This window comes from Notothenia rossii (assembly GCF_949606895.1).
Source record: "Notothenia rossii genome assembly, chromosome: 5".
NCBI lineage: Eukaryota > Metazoa > Chordata > Actinopteri > Perciformes > Nototheniidae > Notothenia > Notothenia rossii.
Window position 1 is genome coordinate 4,663,948 of NC_136903.1, and position 16,676 is coordinate 4,680,623.

The following is a 16,676-nucleotide window of genomic DNA, read 5'->3' on the forward strand; positions in this document are numbered from 1 at the left end:
ACTGTATTTGTAACCACTGCAACATTGAATTTTCTTATCGCTGGACTCTAACGGCCCGTCCACACAGCAGCTTTAAAAAGATCTTGAAAATCTTGGAGCTGGGCGTGCCTGAAAACTTGGGGATTTTTTGCGAGCAACGCGACCAACAACCAATCACATGAATCTCCCGCCCCCGACATACAAAGCAAAAAACCCCGGTTCTTCTCCACTCAGAATATGTGCAGAAAGGAGTATGACATTGTGTGCATTAATGTGATGCATATAGTCTATGATGTGGCAGAGGTAAAGTGTCAGCGGGAAGGGCTATGATGAACATTTATGAGATGAATGTCTATGGTGCTATTTTATGCTACATTCCATGCTGGCTAAAGATACTGTCTATGCTTGCTAGCAATGTTTAAACAAAGTAAACTGGATATAAAATCCCCAAACAGTCGAAAACCTACCAGTTTCACCCACTGTCTCTGCCACCTCCCTCCATGCCTGGTTCCTCCGGTTTGTATCCCGGTAAGTTATTAGCGACTGGTCGTAAAGAACCGGGTGATTTGCTACCGTAATTTCTGGTTTGGAATATGAGGAAATGAACTGCGGTATGTCTCTCCCAGCTTACACGTGGTTTGATTGGCAGGCGCTTGAACTGTCAGATTTGCATAAACGGGATTTGATTGGCTGACGCTTCCAGCTCAGCTTCAAAAGTTGAACATTGCTCAACTTTTGAATCCTGAAAATCCTGGAAATCTTCGCTTTGCTTCCCAACAATGCAGTTCGGCGAAAAGCGAGGCCAAGTGACGTCACCCCATTCAAAGTGAATGGGCAGAGAAGCGTTGGAAGATTTTTTTAAAGCTGCTGTGTGGACGGGCCGTAAGGGTAACTTGTTCTTCTGTAACTAACTAGATGAAAAAAAGCTAATGCCCTAGCAGTGGCAGATAGCTTTGGTTTTATGTTGGATTTAATTACATGAATTAATGTCTAAGTTGAAATTTACAAGAAATATTTTAACTGCTACTGAGTAAAGGGAATACTTCTGTTAAAAATTACCTTATTTGTTTATGCACTTTTGTTCATACACCACTACTTTTAAAATAAAAGTGCGCAATACACTACTTTTGGATTAATTATTGAATGTTGTGCATAACAATGGGGATAACCCAGAACATTGAAATGTTAATCGTTGCCCAGCAGTAATAATCTATAAGCAAACAGAGTACAAGTGCTGCTAGTGTAGTCGATCATACAAGATTTCAATTGTTGTGACCCGGGTTCAATTCCCGGGTGGTGCATACAAGACGGTCTCAATATGGGTTGAGTAGGGGATGGAAGAATAGAGAAAGGTACAGAACTCTGAAATAGATGTTAGAAATCTCTTCCGTCGGTGGACTTTTGAGAGATTCCCATTCTTGTGACCTGGGTTCAATTCCCGTGCAGTTCAGTGTTAATCCAACTTCAAACCAATAAGTGTTTATTTGGTGTAGGTTTATGATTCTCACTTAGGTTGCGAGAGGTCCAGGGTCCAAATCAATACAAAACAAAAACAATACAAGTGCCGCTAGTGTAGTGAAAAAAAGCTGAGTCTCAATCCTAGTCTTACAGTAAAAATGGATGAGGTGTCTTTAGCCCGAGCACACACTGAGAACACAGATGAGAATAAACCCAACTCCAACATGACTTCTCTGTATCTAAAAAACTATTGTTTTTTATGTAAACATAATTTACGAGAAAGAAAAGGATATCTTCCCTTTATAAAGTATTAGTCAACTGTTAAGTGCATCTGTAAATAACACTAATGTAGAAACATCAAACCTGGTGATCTGGTGATATCCTTTATGTAATATATTAATGTTGATATATAAAAACCTTCATATGTGGAAGGACGAGTAGGAGGGATTCTTTGCCAAATCAGTGGAACATTATAAAATGTTATGATTAAATGTCTGTGAACACATGAACATATGATGTAAAACAAACCCTGTAATCATGTTGAAACTGCAAGACGGTGTTGGGTGGGGGGTTTGTGGATTGGGCAAAGGCTCTCTTGTCCTTATAGATTTTTCTGTAGTTACATTTTTATTATTTGCCTTTGAAGATGAAAAAAATATTATTATTGTTACATTTGTTTCTGTTTTCTGGGGTGAAAAAGCATGTTGTTGTTTTTATGTATGTCACTAATGTATGACCTAAACTGCATTGTCCATTAGGATTTGAGGGAAACATATTTGATTGTTTTTGACATCACAAATGTTTATAACCAGTCCATGGAAACCAAAAGCTGTGTTGTCTTTTCCATACAGCCATAACTTATTTTATGATGTGATTATTAAAAGCCAAACCAGATTTTTCTAAACAATTAGATAAGATAAGCTACTAGAGGTACTTTATTGATCCCAATTTGGGACATGTTTGCATTGCAGAAGCATAAAACAAATCAAGGCATTGCACACAAGTAGAAATTAAAGAGCAGAAATAAACAATTCTAGAATTTAAACATCTCAAAATTAAATTAAAAAAGCATTTAGAAGTTGAAAACATACAGTAGACTGTGAAGATAAAAACATCTATAAACTCTGACTATAAAGCACTATTGAAGGGCTTTATACATAATATAAAGCAGGATGTTATTTACATTCAGTGTGTAGGGAATGGAATATTAAATTAAATATAAAATCAGAAAATAGTTTACCTTGAAAAGGAATTGCTGTTTGGTTTAATAGGAAACATAATTGAAGTTGAAGTGAAGGAAGAATAGGAAATTGTTGCCCCTAAAATATCTGTAATAAAAATCTAAATGAATTTAATAATGTTTGCTTTTCTCTTTTTCAGTCACCTGTAGTATTTCAGCTCCAAAACACAGAACCACTAAGTCATTTAAACTCTCTGAGATCGATGGTATTTGTAGTGTTTGCAGCGGAAAGGATTATGGGAGTTGTAGTGTTGGTGAGGTCTCAACCGTTGGAGAAAGAAAGGCCTTGTTGCTCTTGTAGTTCCTCCTCCACTCCCTCCTGGTGACGGGCCACTGAGAGGTGGAGCTACACTGAAATAGGAGAGCTTCAACTTCCCAGAATTGAAAGTGAAAGCTTGTCTGAGCGACACAACAGCTGCACGTCTCTCTGTTTCTCTCTAAAGAAACACTCGACTGAATCCAGCAGCTTTTCTCAACAACACAGCAGAATCTCTGCTAAACACTGGTGAGTAAACTACAGACACAATCACTAACTAAATATTTGAACACGGTTTAGTTTAATCAGAATCTGAGGCTGGTACGTCTGTTCAGACATATACCGAATATATGCCTCCCTCAGACACTTTAAAACCAAAATACATGACATTATATAGTAATACATGTCTTAAGTTCAATAAGACCGAACCACGCCCCTTAGCTGTGATATAATGAGCATATACCACGGCCTGAAGTGAGCTATTGCTTTTATAAAACGGTTACCAAGTGTGGCAATATGAAAGAAAAATACACACTCTAATTTAAATAGTTTTTATTAGTAAATAATGATGTTCAAAATAAAATAGTCCCTCCGTTGCCTTCTGCACGAAACATAGTGCGAGGTGGTTGCTATGCAACAACACTAACAGCAAGCGAACATATTAGACAGAGAGCGTTGATCCATTATTTGGCTGTTTATTTACATTAATGTGTATGTTGCTGTTTATTGTGCATCCACTGAAAAACTGTCCAGCATCAGTAGCATGGCTTACGTGGTCACTTGTATAGGTTGAGGTTGTTCGAGGCTGTTGCTTGGCGTGGCGAGAATATTGCTCCACTTTCTCCGGTCCCCGAGATTGGGCTTCCAGTAGCTCTGGAGAGAGCTTTCGCACCTGTGGCCACTAACGGTCATAATTTCTCTGCTTTGTTTCAAGACCCGCATCAGAAAGTTTTTGAATGGTGCTACTTTTCCAGTTGGTCTACTACCTACCTGCTCTTCACGTAGCTCTGCATGTCGTAGTTTAGGTGCTTTTTTTTCCTGGAGATAGGCACTGCTCAATCCACTCCTCCATACTATAGAGAGGCGAAGTCACGCCCATCTACTTCCTGACCATGGGACCCCGGAAGCGAAAAAGTATACATTGAATTTAATGGAGAGAGAAAACGTATCTTTTGATCCCGTTTGAATTGTTTCACGAACTACACATATGATGTTTGTCAATCTTAAACAATCATTTCCATGTCAAAAAAGTCACATTTTGTCGTAAAACTGTTGAAATATAAGAGTATGAAAAATACGCGACTACAAAGACTACAAATCCCATTCTGGGTCGCGTATGTGATGTCACAGACGATAATGCTCCAAGTGGTTGAGACTCGTAATTAAAGCGAAGAAGAAGATTTCATAACTGATTTATTCCCTTCAATAAATACAAGAGATTGCTCCAATAAATTCACTTTTATAAGATGCCTGTGTACTTTGTACCATGTTGTAATCACAAAAGTGATCATACCACTTGCTCGTTCTATCGCTTCCCGTCTGATGAAAGGACCAGGAGTCGCTGGATCAGACATATCAGGTAATATCATAGGTAATATACATGTTGTGCATGGAACATAGTCAAGTTAGCTACCTAGCTAGTAGCGACGAGTAGCGAGCACGTTAGTTAGCATTACATTACTTAGCCTTGTCATTTTTAGTAGCCTTACCATGAAGTTATTATTTTATTACATGAAGTACACCAACATGTTAAACAGTAAGAGTAGTCATCATGCTAAGTATTTCGTGAAACATTTGAAGAGTAGCCTACTGCGCCCTCCACCGGGTGCTAAGGAAGCAGTTCAGGGAGAGTCGAAGGAAGGCAGGCAGGCAGGGAGCTTTGCATGACATTCTTCTGGACATGTGTCATTGTGATGGCAGTGAGGGTGAGTCAATCTGTTTGTTGGAAAGACAGTAGTTGAGTGATTACTGAGAGAAAATTATTAAAAGAGATAATTATTCAGTGTTGTTACTTTAAAGTGTTGTTACTGACCTTTTTCTCTTTTATTTTCTTTACCTCACCTGTAACTGCTGAGACCCTGAGGAACATGCACACTGACCTGCTCTGGCAACCTGATTTCCACTATACGTAATAGTATTTGGTTATGGTATATTATTTATATACATCAAAGGCACAATGCACCCCCCAGAGACAAACATGTATTGAGTGTGATATTTTGCATAGGTCATGTGAAATCATCTTTACATACTAGAAAACTGTAGGAGCTGCAACTTGTTTTGAAATTGAATTTTTAATATCCGATAATAAAGTTGATCTGTTTTCTTTATTCTTCTCTCTTCCCAGCTCCATCCATCACCGTTCTCTGTTCCTGCAGGTCCTGCTTGCTAATCAATGCTTTATTTTTTTACACAATTACAAATAAAGTCAATGTATTGTATGACATGAAGTTGTGCTTCATTCTGAGTCAATAATAAATTCATTCTGCCTTCAACTGCAAAATGATTGTGGACTGCACCAACATCCATGTAGCTGCCCCCAGTAAGATGAACCAAGCAAAGCTGACACTCAACATACAGCTGTGCTCTTAAGTTGACATGAAGAATTTGTGAAATATTGGTAATTATTTGGAAAAAATGACTGACGATGCAGAAAACTTTTTTTATATAGGAACAGTGGTCAAGTTAAGCATTTATCACTACATATGTGTCACACTTAAAAGGCCAAACACACTGGCCAAACACACCTCGTTTACAACTCCCCAGTTGACAGCCATGACTCCGTCTAAATTGTACCCCCCAAGCACCCTCTTCATGAGGGACGCGCATGGAGTGGATGAAAGTCCCGACCTCAGCACAGCACCAAAATTGCTGGCTGTCAACCTGAGGATTTGTCCGCTGTCCTACGGTGGCTGTCTGGATGGCAGCTTGCTGGTCTCTGCTCAGTCGCATTGAGGCAAGAATTGCCTCAAGCCCCCGACCCCCATGCTCCTTCACCAGCTCCGGCACGTTGAAAATGGCCTGATGTTGAGGCTGCAGCTCTGGCTCAGGTGACAAAAGCCATGCCATGCCACGCTGCGCCCCTCAGTGCAGACCTGAACCAGTCTACTTCCTCAGTGGCGATGTCTCTGGCCAGTTGGTTGTATGTCTCCTCTTGCTGTTGGTAGAGTTGAGACACCGGCTGGACTACTTTTGAAGTGCCAGGCTTCCTCCACTGGCACTCAACTTCTGTGGAGCTGATCTGCCACATGGCAAATATTGCCAATGCTGCAGCGTGGCTGCATTTGTACATCCCCCGTGCACAACCACAGACAGCGCTCTGCATCGCGCCATCCTCTCCCATGTAGATCTGTACAAATAAAGTAAGTACCATGTTTGTTAACATGCTATAATAGATTGAATGAGCAATACAAGGATGGTCCGGATCTGGGGGTGGGGGGGTTTATTTTTCCATTGTTTTGTCCTCTTGTCTGATTGTTGTTATTGTTTGTTTTTTCTGTATTTTTTGTAATTTGTGTTGTATTGGTTGTGATTGTACATTGTATTTTTTTAAATGTGTATTACATTTTTGAAAAACATTTGATCAAATAAAAAGGATTTGGTCAGGATCTAGACTCAGTGTGTAGTTTATGAATTAATCAATGCTCTCTACATTAGGAAAACACATACCAGTGTACCAGAGTGAGTCACACACAGCTGTGCCTAGATAACCAAACAAATTGACAAGACAACCAAAATCCTTGAATCTACACACAGCAAATAAACTCATATGACACAACGAGATGTAAAAAGGAGATCACACATATAGTCGATATAAAACTGGCCGCTTCAATCTGAAGAGCAACTAAAACAAAACACGGGAGGTTACCTTGTTCTTGTGAACACTAATGTTATCCATAGCATACACACCCGTTCTAGGTTCTGATTGGCTCTCTAGGTTGGCATTCTAGCTTCTGACTGGCTGTCCAGGTTGTCAATCACAGCCGTGGGCATATTATACTAGTCGACTCGTAACATCGCTAAACTTTTTTTCTTGACGGTTTTCTCAGTCAACTAATGCTATTGATAACAGTAACATAAATTAACACAGCCCTGCACACTGCAGTCATTATATGCCTGGTCTGTGGTTCATCATCTTCTTTTTCATTCTCCTCCTTATTGACTGACATTAACGTTAAACATTGCACTCATGTTACTCACCGAAACCTTTTAAAGCCGGTCCCGCATGCTGGCTCTTACAGAACCGACTAACTCCCCTTTCGTGTATGTACAGCTCTCAACATGCCCAGACTTGTAGTGATTTTCACCTCGTTTTATAGTTTTATTCTCATTCTGAAAGAATGAGGTGAAATGTGCCAACGTGACGGCCATCTTTGTGTTGGTGACGCGTATTGTGCGGGACCAGAGACATGTAGTTCACTGAGCGGATTAACACAAAAAAAAATGTGTTACTTCACAGTTTTACGACACATTTTTATTTTTTTGACTTGCAAAATGTTCTTTTAAATTGACAAACATCATATGTGTAGTTCGTGGCACAATTCAAACGGGATCAAAAGATACGTTTTCTCTCTCCATTGAATTCAATGTATAATTTTCCGCTTCCGGGGTCCCATGAGCTCCCCCGGAAAGGGAGGGACTTCGCCTCTCTATAGTAAGACCCCCCCGGAGGTCGAAGTTAATCTTAAATGTTTCCATTTTATGCTTTGTAAGTTTGTTTCGTAACGGAAGAAATTTAAATATATTTATAAAACTGACAAGTCAAATCAAGCAATCTGATTGGTCGATAGCGTTTTTGCGGACCTCTTTGATTACAGTTTTGAAAACATCGTTGCTTGCTTTAAAAGTAGCACAATTCATTATGTTAAAACTTCAAAAGTATCTAGATATCCCTGCCCTAATGCCAAAGGAACTGCACACTGAATATGTTTTGCCGTTTGATGTCTATGTCTGGACCGCTGCATCAAAAAGGAGGGCTTCTGCCCCGTTACTTCTCCGCTGCTTTCTTGTTCCAGTATGAAAATCAAACTGCAAGCAGTTTGCTTTTCAGCCCAACGGTATACTGTTTTTCTCAGACGCGGAGGGATACTGACTTGTTGTGAAAAGTAACTTACAATTCTACCCGTGGTATACGCTCAGTATATCACGGCTAAGAACCAATCAGATTGCTTGATTTGACTTGTCCGTTTTATAATATATAGTAATACATGTCTTAAGTTCAATATTAAAAGTACTCAGGCTGTTTCATATGTAAGCCCTATATGATCATTTTCTGATAACGAGGAAATAGCCCCGCCTCCCTCTCCCCACGTCTCCAGCTGCTGCTGGGCTGTCAGAAGAGGGGGAGGAACAGAGAGGCAGGCACCGTTTATTAAATATTATTATACAGAGAACAGAGTCGTTATCAATTTGTTTTAAAGCTCAATAAATAACAAAGAAGACCTCTGATCGGCACTTTTCTAATTTTGTACGGAAGATTTAAACTTTAACGGACATGTTGACCGGCGGAACATTTTTTTTAACAGAAACTACCGCACGGTCCCCTCGTTCCTTGGAAGAGGCCGAGAGGTGGGTGTTCTGCTGGTGGACTACCTGAGAGATACAGCAGGAGAACACGTCATCCACCGCGGAGAATAAACAGAAGGGCAACCATGGCAACCATGCTCCGGGCTCTTCTTCGCTGCTTTTGGTGTATTTTGTGGCGGCAGCAGCGCCACTTACAGGCCTGACATATGTACTACAGCGTTTCCAGCATTTCCAGCGGTCTAGTGTGAACGGACACGTTAATGAATCGAATGCGTGTGAACGGAAGACTTTTTGCATTTGCGTATGCGTTTTACCGTATGCTTCCTCGTGGGGCCGGGGTCTAAGCCAAACTATATCCGATCACAGAGATTTTCTATTTTAAAGTAAAGTCAACACATATCGACCCTAAATATAGTCTATATTAAGAACGAGAAAAGTCTTAACATATATATTGTTTTTTGTAAACATATGACAAATGTGTGAGGGTGATGACGTCAGAGCATCGTCCTATTTGCCAGGGCTTAGCCCCGGACAGCCCCAGCCCAATTTAACCCCTGGGCATTTGTGAGGGAGCTCCTATATGGCATTACCCCGCTGAAGCTCACCAAAGTTTAACATATTTCATAGTTCAAAGTTTTGTCAATTGTTTTGTTTATTGGTCAAATACTGGTTTCTAATGGTTTCTGAGGAGTTTGACTGGAATGAAAGAGCACAGAGTACAGAAGCAACAAAGCAGCATACTGCATTAAACCTGACCGTCACAGAGAGGTTGAAGTTCATGTGGAGAGGAGGCTTCAGTAGTCTGTCTGCACTCTGTTTAGTTGTGCTATCTTACAATCAATATAGTAAATGTGAGGTAAAGTGTGTCGCCAATGTAACCGGTTAGAACTCAAAGTTGCGATGAGGTCTTAAAATGTATGGAAAGGGTCTTAAAAAAGGTCTTTAAAGGTATTAAATTTGACCTCAGGATTCCTGCATATACCCTGATGGAGGATGGAATTAGTGATAACTATGAGGATACATTTACATCAATACCTCAGACTTCAGTATTTACTAGCATGGTAAGAAGTACTCTGATCATTTATTGAAGTAAAATACCACAATGTGGACAAGGAAAGATTAAAAAAAAAAATATATCTTTCAAAAAAGTTAAATATATTATATAATTGGATTATAATTATTGATGGATCAATGTGTAGAACATGTTATTGTACTGCTTGGGAAATTACCCTGAGGTTTATTAAATACTAATTTAGTTGCTTATTTTATTTGTGTAATATCTGCAAAGTAAAAAACTAACTATCAACAATGAATGTATTGGATTGAAAGTGAATTAGGTCCAGCTGTAGTGTTGGGGGAGAGGTATCAATACAAAATATAAAAGAAAACTCAAGTATAGTACCTGAATACATGCATACATTGGCTTGGTGAATTCCAATAATAATAAATTATTATTAAACAAACAATTTAAACTTTATTTAATGTTTTTTCAACATTTTGTATCCCCAGAGAGACATGTCTGCTGCCAGCTGTCTGCTGACTGAAGATCAGTTTCTGTGCTCCATCTGTCTGGATGTGTTCACTGATCCAGTCAGCACACCATGTGGACACAACTTCTGTAAAGCCTGCATCTCTGAACACTGGGATAGAAATGTCCCGAGTCAGTGTCCCAACTGTAATAAGGTTTTCAACATAAAGCCTGAGCTGCTGGTCAACACTTTCATCTCTGAGATGGCTGCTCAGTTCAGACAGTCAGCTCAACAGAAAGCCAGCAGCAGCAGCTCAGAGCAACACGTTGTCAAACCAGGAGAAGTTCCCTGTGACGTCTGCACTGGAACCAGACTGAAGGCCCTGAAGTCCTGCCTGGTGTGTCTGGCCTCCTACTGTGAGACTCACCTGGAGCCTCACCTGACAGCTTCACGTCTGAAAAGACATCAGCTGATCGACCCTGAGGAAAACCTGGAAAGCAGGATGTGTGTGAAGCACGATAAACTGCTGGAGCTGTTCTGTAAGACCGACCAGGTGTGTGTCTGCATGCTCTGCACCTATTCAGACCACAAGACACATGATGTAGTTCCTCTGAAAGAAGGATATGAAGGAAAGAAGGCTGAGCTGGGGAAGACAGAGGCTGAAATCCAGCAGATGATCCAGAAGAGACGACTGAAGATTCAGGAGATGAACCGCTCAGTGGAGCTCAGTAAGGAAGGAGCAGACAGAGAGATAGCAGATGGTGTTCAGGTCTTCACCGCTCTGAAGGAGTCTGTTGAGAGAAGCCAGGCCGAGCTCATGGACACCATCAAAGAGAAGCAGAGAGAGACAGAGGAACAGGCTGAAGGCTTCATCAAAGAGCTGGAACAGGAAGTCTCTGAGCTGAAGAAGAGAAGCTCTGAGGTGGATCAGCTCTCACGCTCTGAAGACCAGCTCCACCTCCTCCAAAGCTTCACGTCCCTGAACGCTGCTCCACCCACCAAGAACTGGACAGAAGTCAGGATCCATCCTTCATATGAGGGGACTGTGAGGAGAGCTGTGACACAGCTGGAGGGGACGCTCAGGAAACAGATGAAGAAGCTGCTTGAGGTGGAGCTGAAGAGGGTCCAGCAGTCTGAGGTGGAGCTGAAGAGGGTCCAGCAGTCTGAGGTGGAGGTGACTCTTGATCCTGATACAGCACAACCATGGCTCATCCTGTCTGATGATGGAAAACAAGTTAAACATGGTGATGTGATGAAGAATCTCCCAGACAATCCAGAGAGATTTGATATGTGTGCTAATGTCTTAGCAAAGCAGAGTTTCTCTTCAGGAAGATTTTATTACGAGGTTCAGGTTAAAGGGAAGACTCAGTGGGTTCTAGGAGTGGCCAGAGAGTCGATCAACAGGAAGGGACAGATCACAGCGTCTCCTCAGGAAGGTTACTGGACGATATGGTTGAGGAATGGAAATGAGTACAAAGCTCTTGCTGATCCTCCAGTCCTTCTCTCTCTGAAGTCTCAGCCTGAGAAGGTGGGGGTGTTTGTGGATTATGAGGAGGGTCTGGTCTCCTTTTATGATGTTGATGCTGCAGCTCTGATCTACTCCTTCACTGGCTGCTGCTTCAAAGAGAAACTCTACCCATGCTTTGGTCCCGATCTGAATGAAGGTGGTAAAAACTCTGCCCCGCTGATCATCTCTCCTGCCAATCACACTGAGTAGAACAACCATTTGGTTTTCTACAGAAAGATTCACTCTCACTAAATGTAATATACTCTTTGTATATGATTGGGTGGGTGCAGTGTACACATATTTGATGTTTTCTAAACAAAGCAATATTGTTTTCTGCTTTTTCGATCAAAGATAATGTTCTTATGATTAAGAAATATTTGCACGGACCTGAAAGTTCTGGGTGTTGAATTCATAACATTTTATTTCCTTATCGTTGTATATATACGAAGTGTTTCATACAGCCAAAGATAACTGTGAGAAGAAATGCACCCCTTATTTTATTTTTTCATAATTAAAGTAGAGGTTTCTTTTTGGGTTATAGTTTTAAATATTTGTATTAAAGGGATATGTATCTGGTGAGTTGTCGGTGGTACATTAAGGATTCATGCTTTATTCATATTAGAAGAAGAAATTGTGTCTCAATCTTTTGAGTTATTTTGATTTTATTTGTGTCCAACTCTCTGGAGAATGTTTGTATAGCTTAAAAAAGTCCTCAACAAATCAAATAAACAAGTTTCAACTGTTTTTCGCTCTATATATTTGTTCAACATTTACCTCAATCTTTTGTTCAAGTCGAAAAACAAATAACACACAATAACTTGAGTATTTCAATATTACACAAATGTATTGTTCTTGTTCACTTGATTTTTGAGATCTAAATGTGTTTATTGTCTATAGTTAATTTTCAATTTATATTTTAGAAACAATAAAATACAATATATGAGTTCCATTTATGAAATAACATATATATTTACAGATGAAACCGCAAAAAAGCAGATGCAGTTAAATGTCTCTAAAATCCCAGATGACATTATCAAAGTACAGTTTACATATTAAAATGATAGATATTAGTTATTCAAAAATAAAGTACAAGTAAATAGTTTTTAAAAACATGCACAGCCCTGACTCATATATCACGACTCAGGACCGCTATGACAGGCACAGCCACAACTCCTGACCCAGGTGAAGCCTTCAATGCTTAGAACCTGCCAGGCGACAGACACACAACACTCTGGGCAGTCTAAGCCTATAGCAGCAAAACTAAGGGCTGATTCTAGGAAGCCCTAACTTTGAGCTTCATCAAAAAGCTCATTCTTAATCCTAGTCTTAAAAATGGATAAGGTGTCTTCCGCCCGAACACACACTGAGAAAACAGATGAGAATCAACCCAAGTCAAACATCCCCTCTTTCCCCCCTTTTCAACCCTGCATCTCCAATGAAGTCGCTCTCTGGCACAAAACATATCTTTAAAAATAAATAAATAAATCAGCACTACCTTTACCTGCTGTAATTTTAAAGTAATACAAAATATGAATCAATAATTATAATCCAACATTATTTGGAAATGGACCATTGTGAAAGAGTACTTTTACTTTACTGTAATTTAAAAAGTAGAAAGAAATAGAAATATTCTATGTTTGAGATCTGAATACTTAGCTGTAAATATTGACTACATGTAAACAGCGCCTTTTAATTCTTTGCAGCTGAACACTTTGAAAACATTGATCGCAGGGGCTGGGCAGCAAACTGCGACCTATCTGATTGCCTTATCAATACAGCATCAAGCTTCAGGACAAAGTTTGCTTTCTTGCCAAAACACGAACTGTCGTAACTTTCTGCACGCATGGTTTGGTATCAGCATCCCTTGGAAAAGGCAATCTAATCACATGGAGAAAAATGACTTCCAAGAGTGGCTTGGCCGTCGTTTGACCCTGATATTTAAGGGCTGCTTAGTTTTTGAAAATACCTGTAAATATTTTGGGTGTAACCAAAACCAAATCTGTTTTTTAAATCAACTAAAATATGCAATGTTATAAAGAGAATAACGAGAAGTCACATGAGGAGGGATAATAACTTGAGCCATGTTTCCATAAAGCACATTTTAAAAAGGGTAGACACAACTTATATCTCCTTTTATCTATAAATGGTTTACAGGCATTATCTGATCTGAGTTAGTATGGTTTGAACCTTGATCCCTAACAGTTTTATAATCTTGTAGCCTCACACACCCTACGTCTTTAAACAAACAGATACAGCTCACGCCTAAAAGCTTTAAACTACTTTATTATTATAGCAGTTTATATACATTTGTTGTGCAACCTTCTGATTCTAATTCAATATTAAACATTTTGAGACTTTCATTGCATGTCTTCTCTCTCTCGCTTCATTTTCTGTCATCTCTTGACTGGCAAACCTAATCAAAAAATGAAAAGACCTTCACCGCTCAGTTTGACTCAAAGTTTGTCATTTTCTCATTGAATCAGCAGCTTTGCATGTTACCTGCTAAGACTGCAGTTTAAAATACACAGCCTGTAACCTTGTACAAAGATTTATTTTTGCAAGCTCAGTAGCAGATTGTGTCAGAGCTAATTGCAGGCGTGAAATATGCTAATGATTATGTGCAGGCTGACAGATATTCAATGTTCATTCCATCATGCAAACGTGGAACAGCTGAATATTTGCCTGCTGTGTTTATGAATCAGCTGATCGATAAGTCATTTCACTGTGTGTGTGTGTGTGTGTGTGTGTGTGTGTGTGTGTGTGTGTGTGTGTGTGTGTGTGTGTGTGTGTGTGTGTGTGTGTGTGTGTGTGTGTGTGTGTGTGTTTGTGTGTGTTTGATTGACAGCTGTGTTAACAGATGACTTTGGCTTTGACACAAACTGAACTAACCTGTACAGGTAAAGACACTGAAACCTGATTGGATCGGTTTTTTTTGGAAGGTTAATTTAAGTCTTTACTACATGTACACTGAAAACACATGTGTTAAAGGGGCCCTCTTCTGCTCTTCTATATCAGTATGTAGTGTCTCTACTTTAAAGAGTCCTCTCCTGCTGATGCTCAGGTGTATATCAGTATGTAGTGTCTCTACTTTAAAGAGTCCTCTCCTGCTGATGTTCAGGTGTATATCATTATGTAGTGACTCTACTTTAAAGAGTCCTCTCCTGCTGATGTTCAGGTGTATATCAGTATGTAGTGTCTCTACTTTAAAGAGTCCTCTCCTGCTGATGTTCAGGTGTATATCAGTATGTAGTGTCTCTACTTTAAAGAGTCCTCTCCTGCTGATGTTCAGGTGTATATCAGTATGTAGTGTCTCTACTTTAAAGAGTCCTCTCCTGCTGATGTTCAGGTGTATATCAGTATGTAGTGTCTCTACTTTAAAGAGTCCTCTCCTGCTGATGTTCAGGTGTATATCAGTATGTAGTGTCTCTACTTTAAAGAGTCCTCTCCTGCTGATGTTCAGGTGTATATCAGTATGTAGTGTCTCTACTTTAAAGAGTCCTCTCCTGCTGATGTTCAGGTGTATATCAGTATGTAGAGTCTCTACTTTAAAGAGTCCTCTCCTGCTGATGTTCAGGTGTATATTAGTATGTAGTGACTCTACTTTAAAGAGTCCTCTCCTGCTGATGTTCAGGTGTATATCAGTATGTAGTGACTCTACTTTAAAGAGTCCTCTCCTGCTGATGTTCAGGTGTATATCAGTATGTAGTGTCTCTACTTTAAAGAGTCCTCTCCTGCTGATGTTCAGGTGTATATCAGTATGTAGTGTCTCTACTTTAAAGAGTCCTCTCCTGCTGATGTCCAGGTGTATATTAGTATGTAGTGACTCTACTTTAAAGAGTCCTCTCCTGCTGATGTTCAGGTGTATATCAGTATGTAGTGTCTCTACTTTAAAGAGTCCTCTCCTGCTCATGTTCAGGTGTATATCAGTATGTAGTGACTCTACTTTAAAGAGTCCTCTCCTGCTGATGTTCAGGTGTATATCAGTATGTAGTGTCTCTACTTTAAAGAGTCCTCTCCTGCTGATGTCCAGGTGTATATCAGTATGTAGTGACTCTACTTTAAAGAGTCCTCTCCTGCTGATGTTCAGGTGTATATCAGTATGTAGTGTCTCTACTTTAAAGAGTCCTCTCCTGCTGATGTCCAGGTGTATATCAGTATGTAGTGTCTCTACTTTAAAGAGTCCTCTCCTGCTGATGTTCAGGTGTATATCAGTATGTAGTGTCTCTACTTTAAAGAGTCCTCTCCTGCTGATGTTCAGGTGTATATCAGTATGTAGTGTCTCTACTTTAAAGAGTCCTCTCCTGCTGATGTTCAGGTGTATATCAGTATGTAGTGTCTCTGGGACATGTGTCCATGCTTTAATGTTCACAAAGCTCTTTATTGTTCTCATACTGCCTGTGCTGCAGCACCTCTTTTCACCCTCTGTCTGAAACCAGAGCCCAGTCTGCTCTGATTGGTTAGCTGGCCGGCTTTGTTGTGATTGGTCAACCGCTTAGAGATGTCCCACTCAGAATGTGGCCTCTTTAAGGCTTGTGTTTGCTCCTCAATGAAAAGTTGACAATGCATCATTTTACGTTTTTTCCCTTTAAAGCCTTTGAAGAACGAAAGTTAACCTCCATTTGCCTTCGAGGTCAGAACACAATCTCCCGGCGAGGCCGTCAGCCGTCACTGAAACGATTGCTGGCCGCTGTCATCTCATTCAATATTCAATCTGTGACCTGCTCACTTCACGTGCTTTCATATCTGTCCTCCTCTGTAATGAAATGAAGAGCAAACAATCCGCCTGTCCTCAATAATCAAACTGTTCATTTTCAGTTTGTCTGTTATTTCATTATTCAAAAAGGCGCCGCTGCTCGGCCTCAGACTGACCTTCACTGATTATTATTTGTGCAACACTTTCTCTGTCGATTCTCCATCTTCCTCCTCCTCCTCCTCCTCCTCCTCCACCCTTCATCATCTCCTTTCAGCCGCCTGTCAAACCTTAATATGGCCTCCATAAACTGAAGAGTAAATAACCACCACCCCATAAATCTGTTCGTCACTTCACACATCATATTGTAATATAAGCTGGCAGAGGGATTCATATTGTCATCGCAACAACACTAACTGAAATAGAGGACTCGAACTTTGTTTATTATGAGTTAAGAGTAACGCAGCGACTTCATAAAAAGTCTGCTAACAAATAATCTTTGTTTTTCAATCTCTGCTGAAGCTCCTGTATAAGGAAGCTACAGGAAGTATAGC

At 40.1% G+C, this 16,676-nt stretch overlaps 1 protein-coding gene across 1 annotated transcript; it reads left to right on the plus strand.

The window, feature by feature from the left end:
• Nucleotides 1-1,471: 1,471 nt before the first annotated feature.
• Nucleotides 1,472-12,171, plus strand: LOC307038440 (E3 ubiquitin-protein ligase TRIM21-like). Its single transcript, XM_079679834.1, has 2 exons — nucleotides 1,472-3,182; nucleotides 9,966-12,171. Exon 2 carries the CDS (start codon nucleotides 9,972-9,974, stop codon nucleotides 11,640-11,642), a length of 1,671 nt encoding a protein of 556 aa, XP_079535960.1. The 5' UTR covers nucleotides 1,472-3,182; nucleotides 9,966-9,971; the 3' UTR covers nucleotides 11,643-12,171.
• Nucleotides 12,172-16,676: the final 4,505 nt, after the last annotated feature.

Bases quoted from the DNA above. Each gene is read 5' to 3' on its own strand.
- LOC307038440 (XM_079679834.1), top strand. From the start codon at position 9,972: ATGTCTGCTGCCAGCTGTCTGCTGACTGAAGATCAGTTTCTGTGCTCC.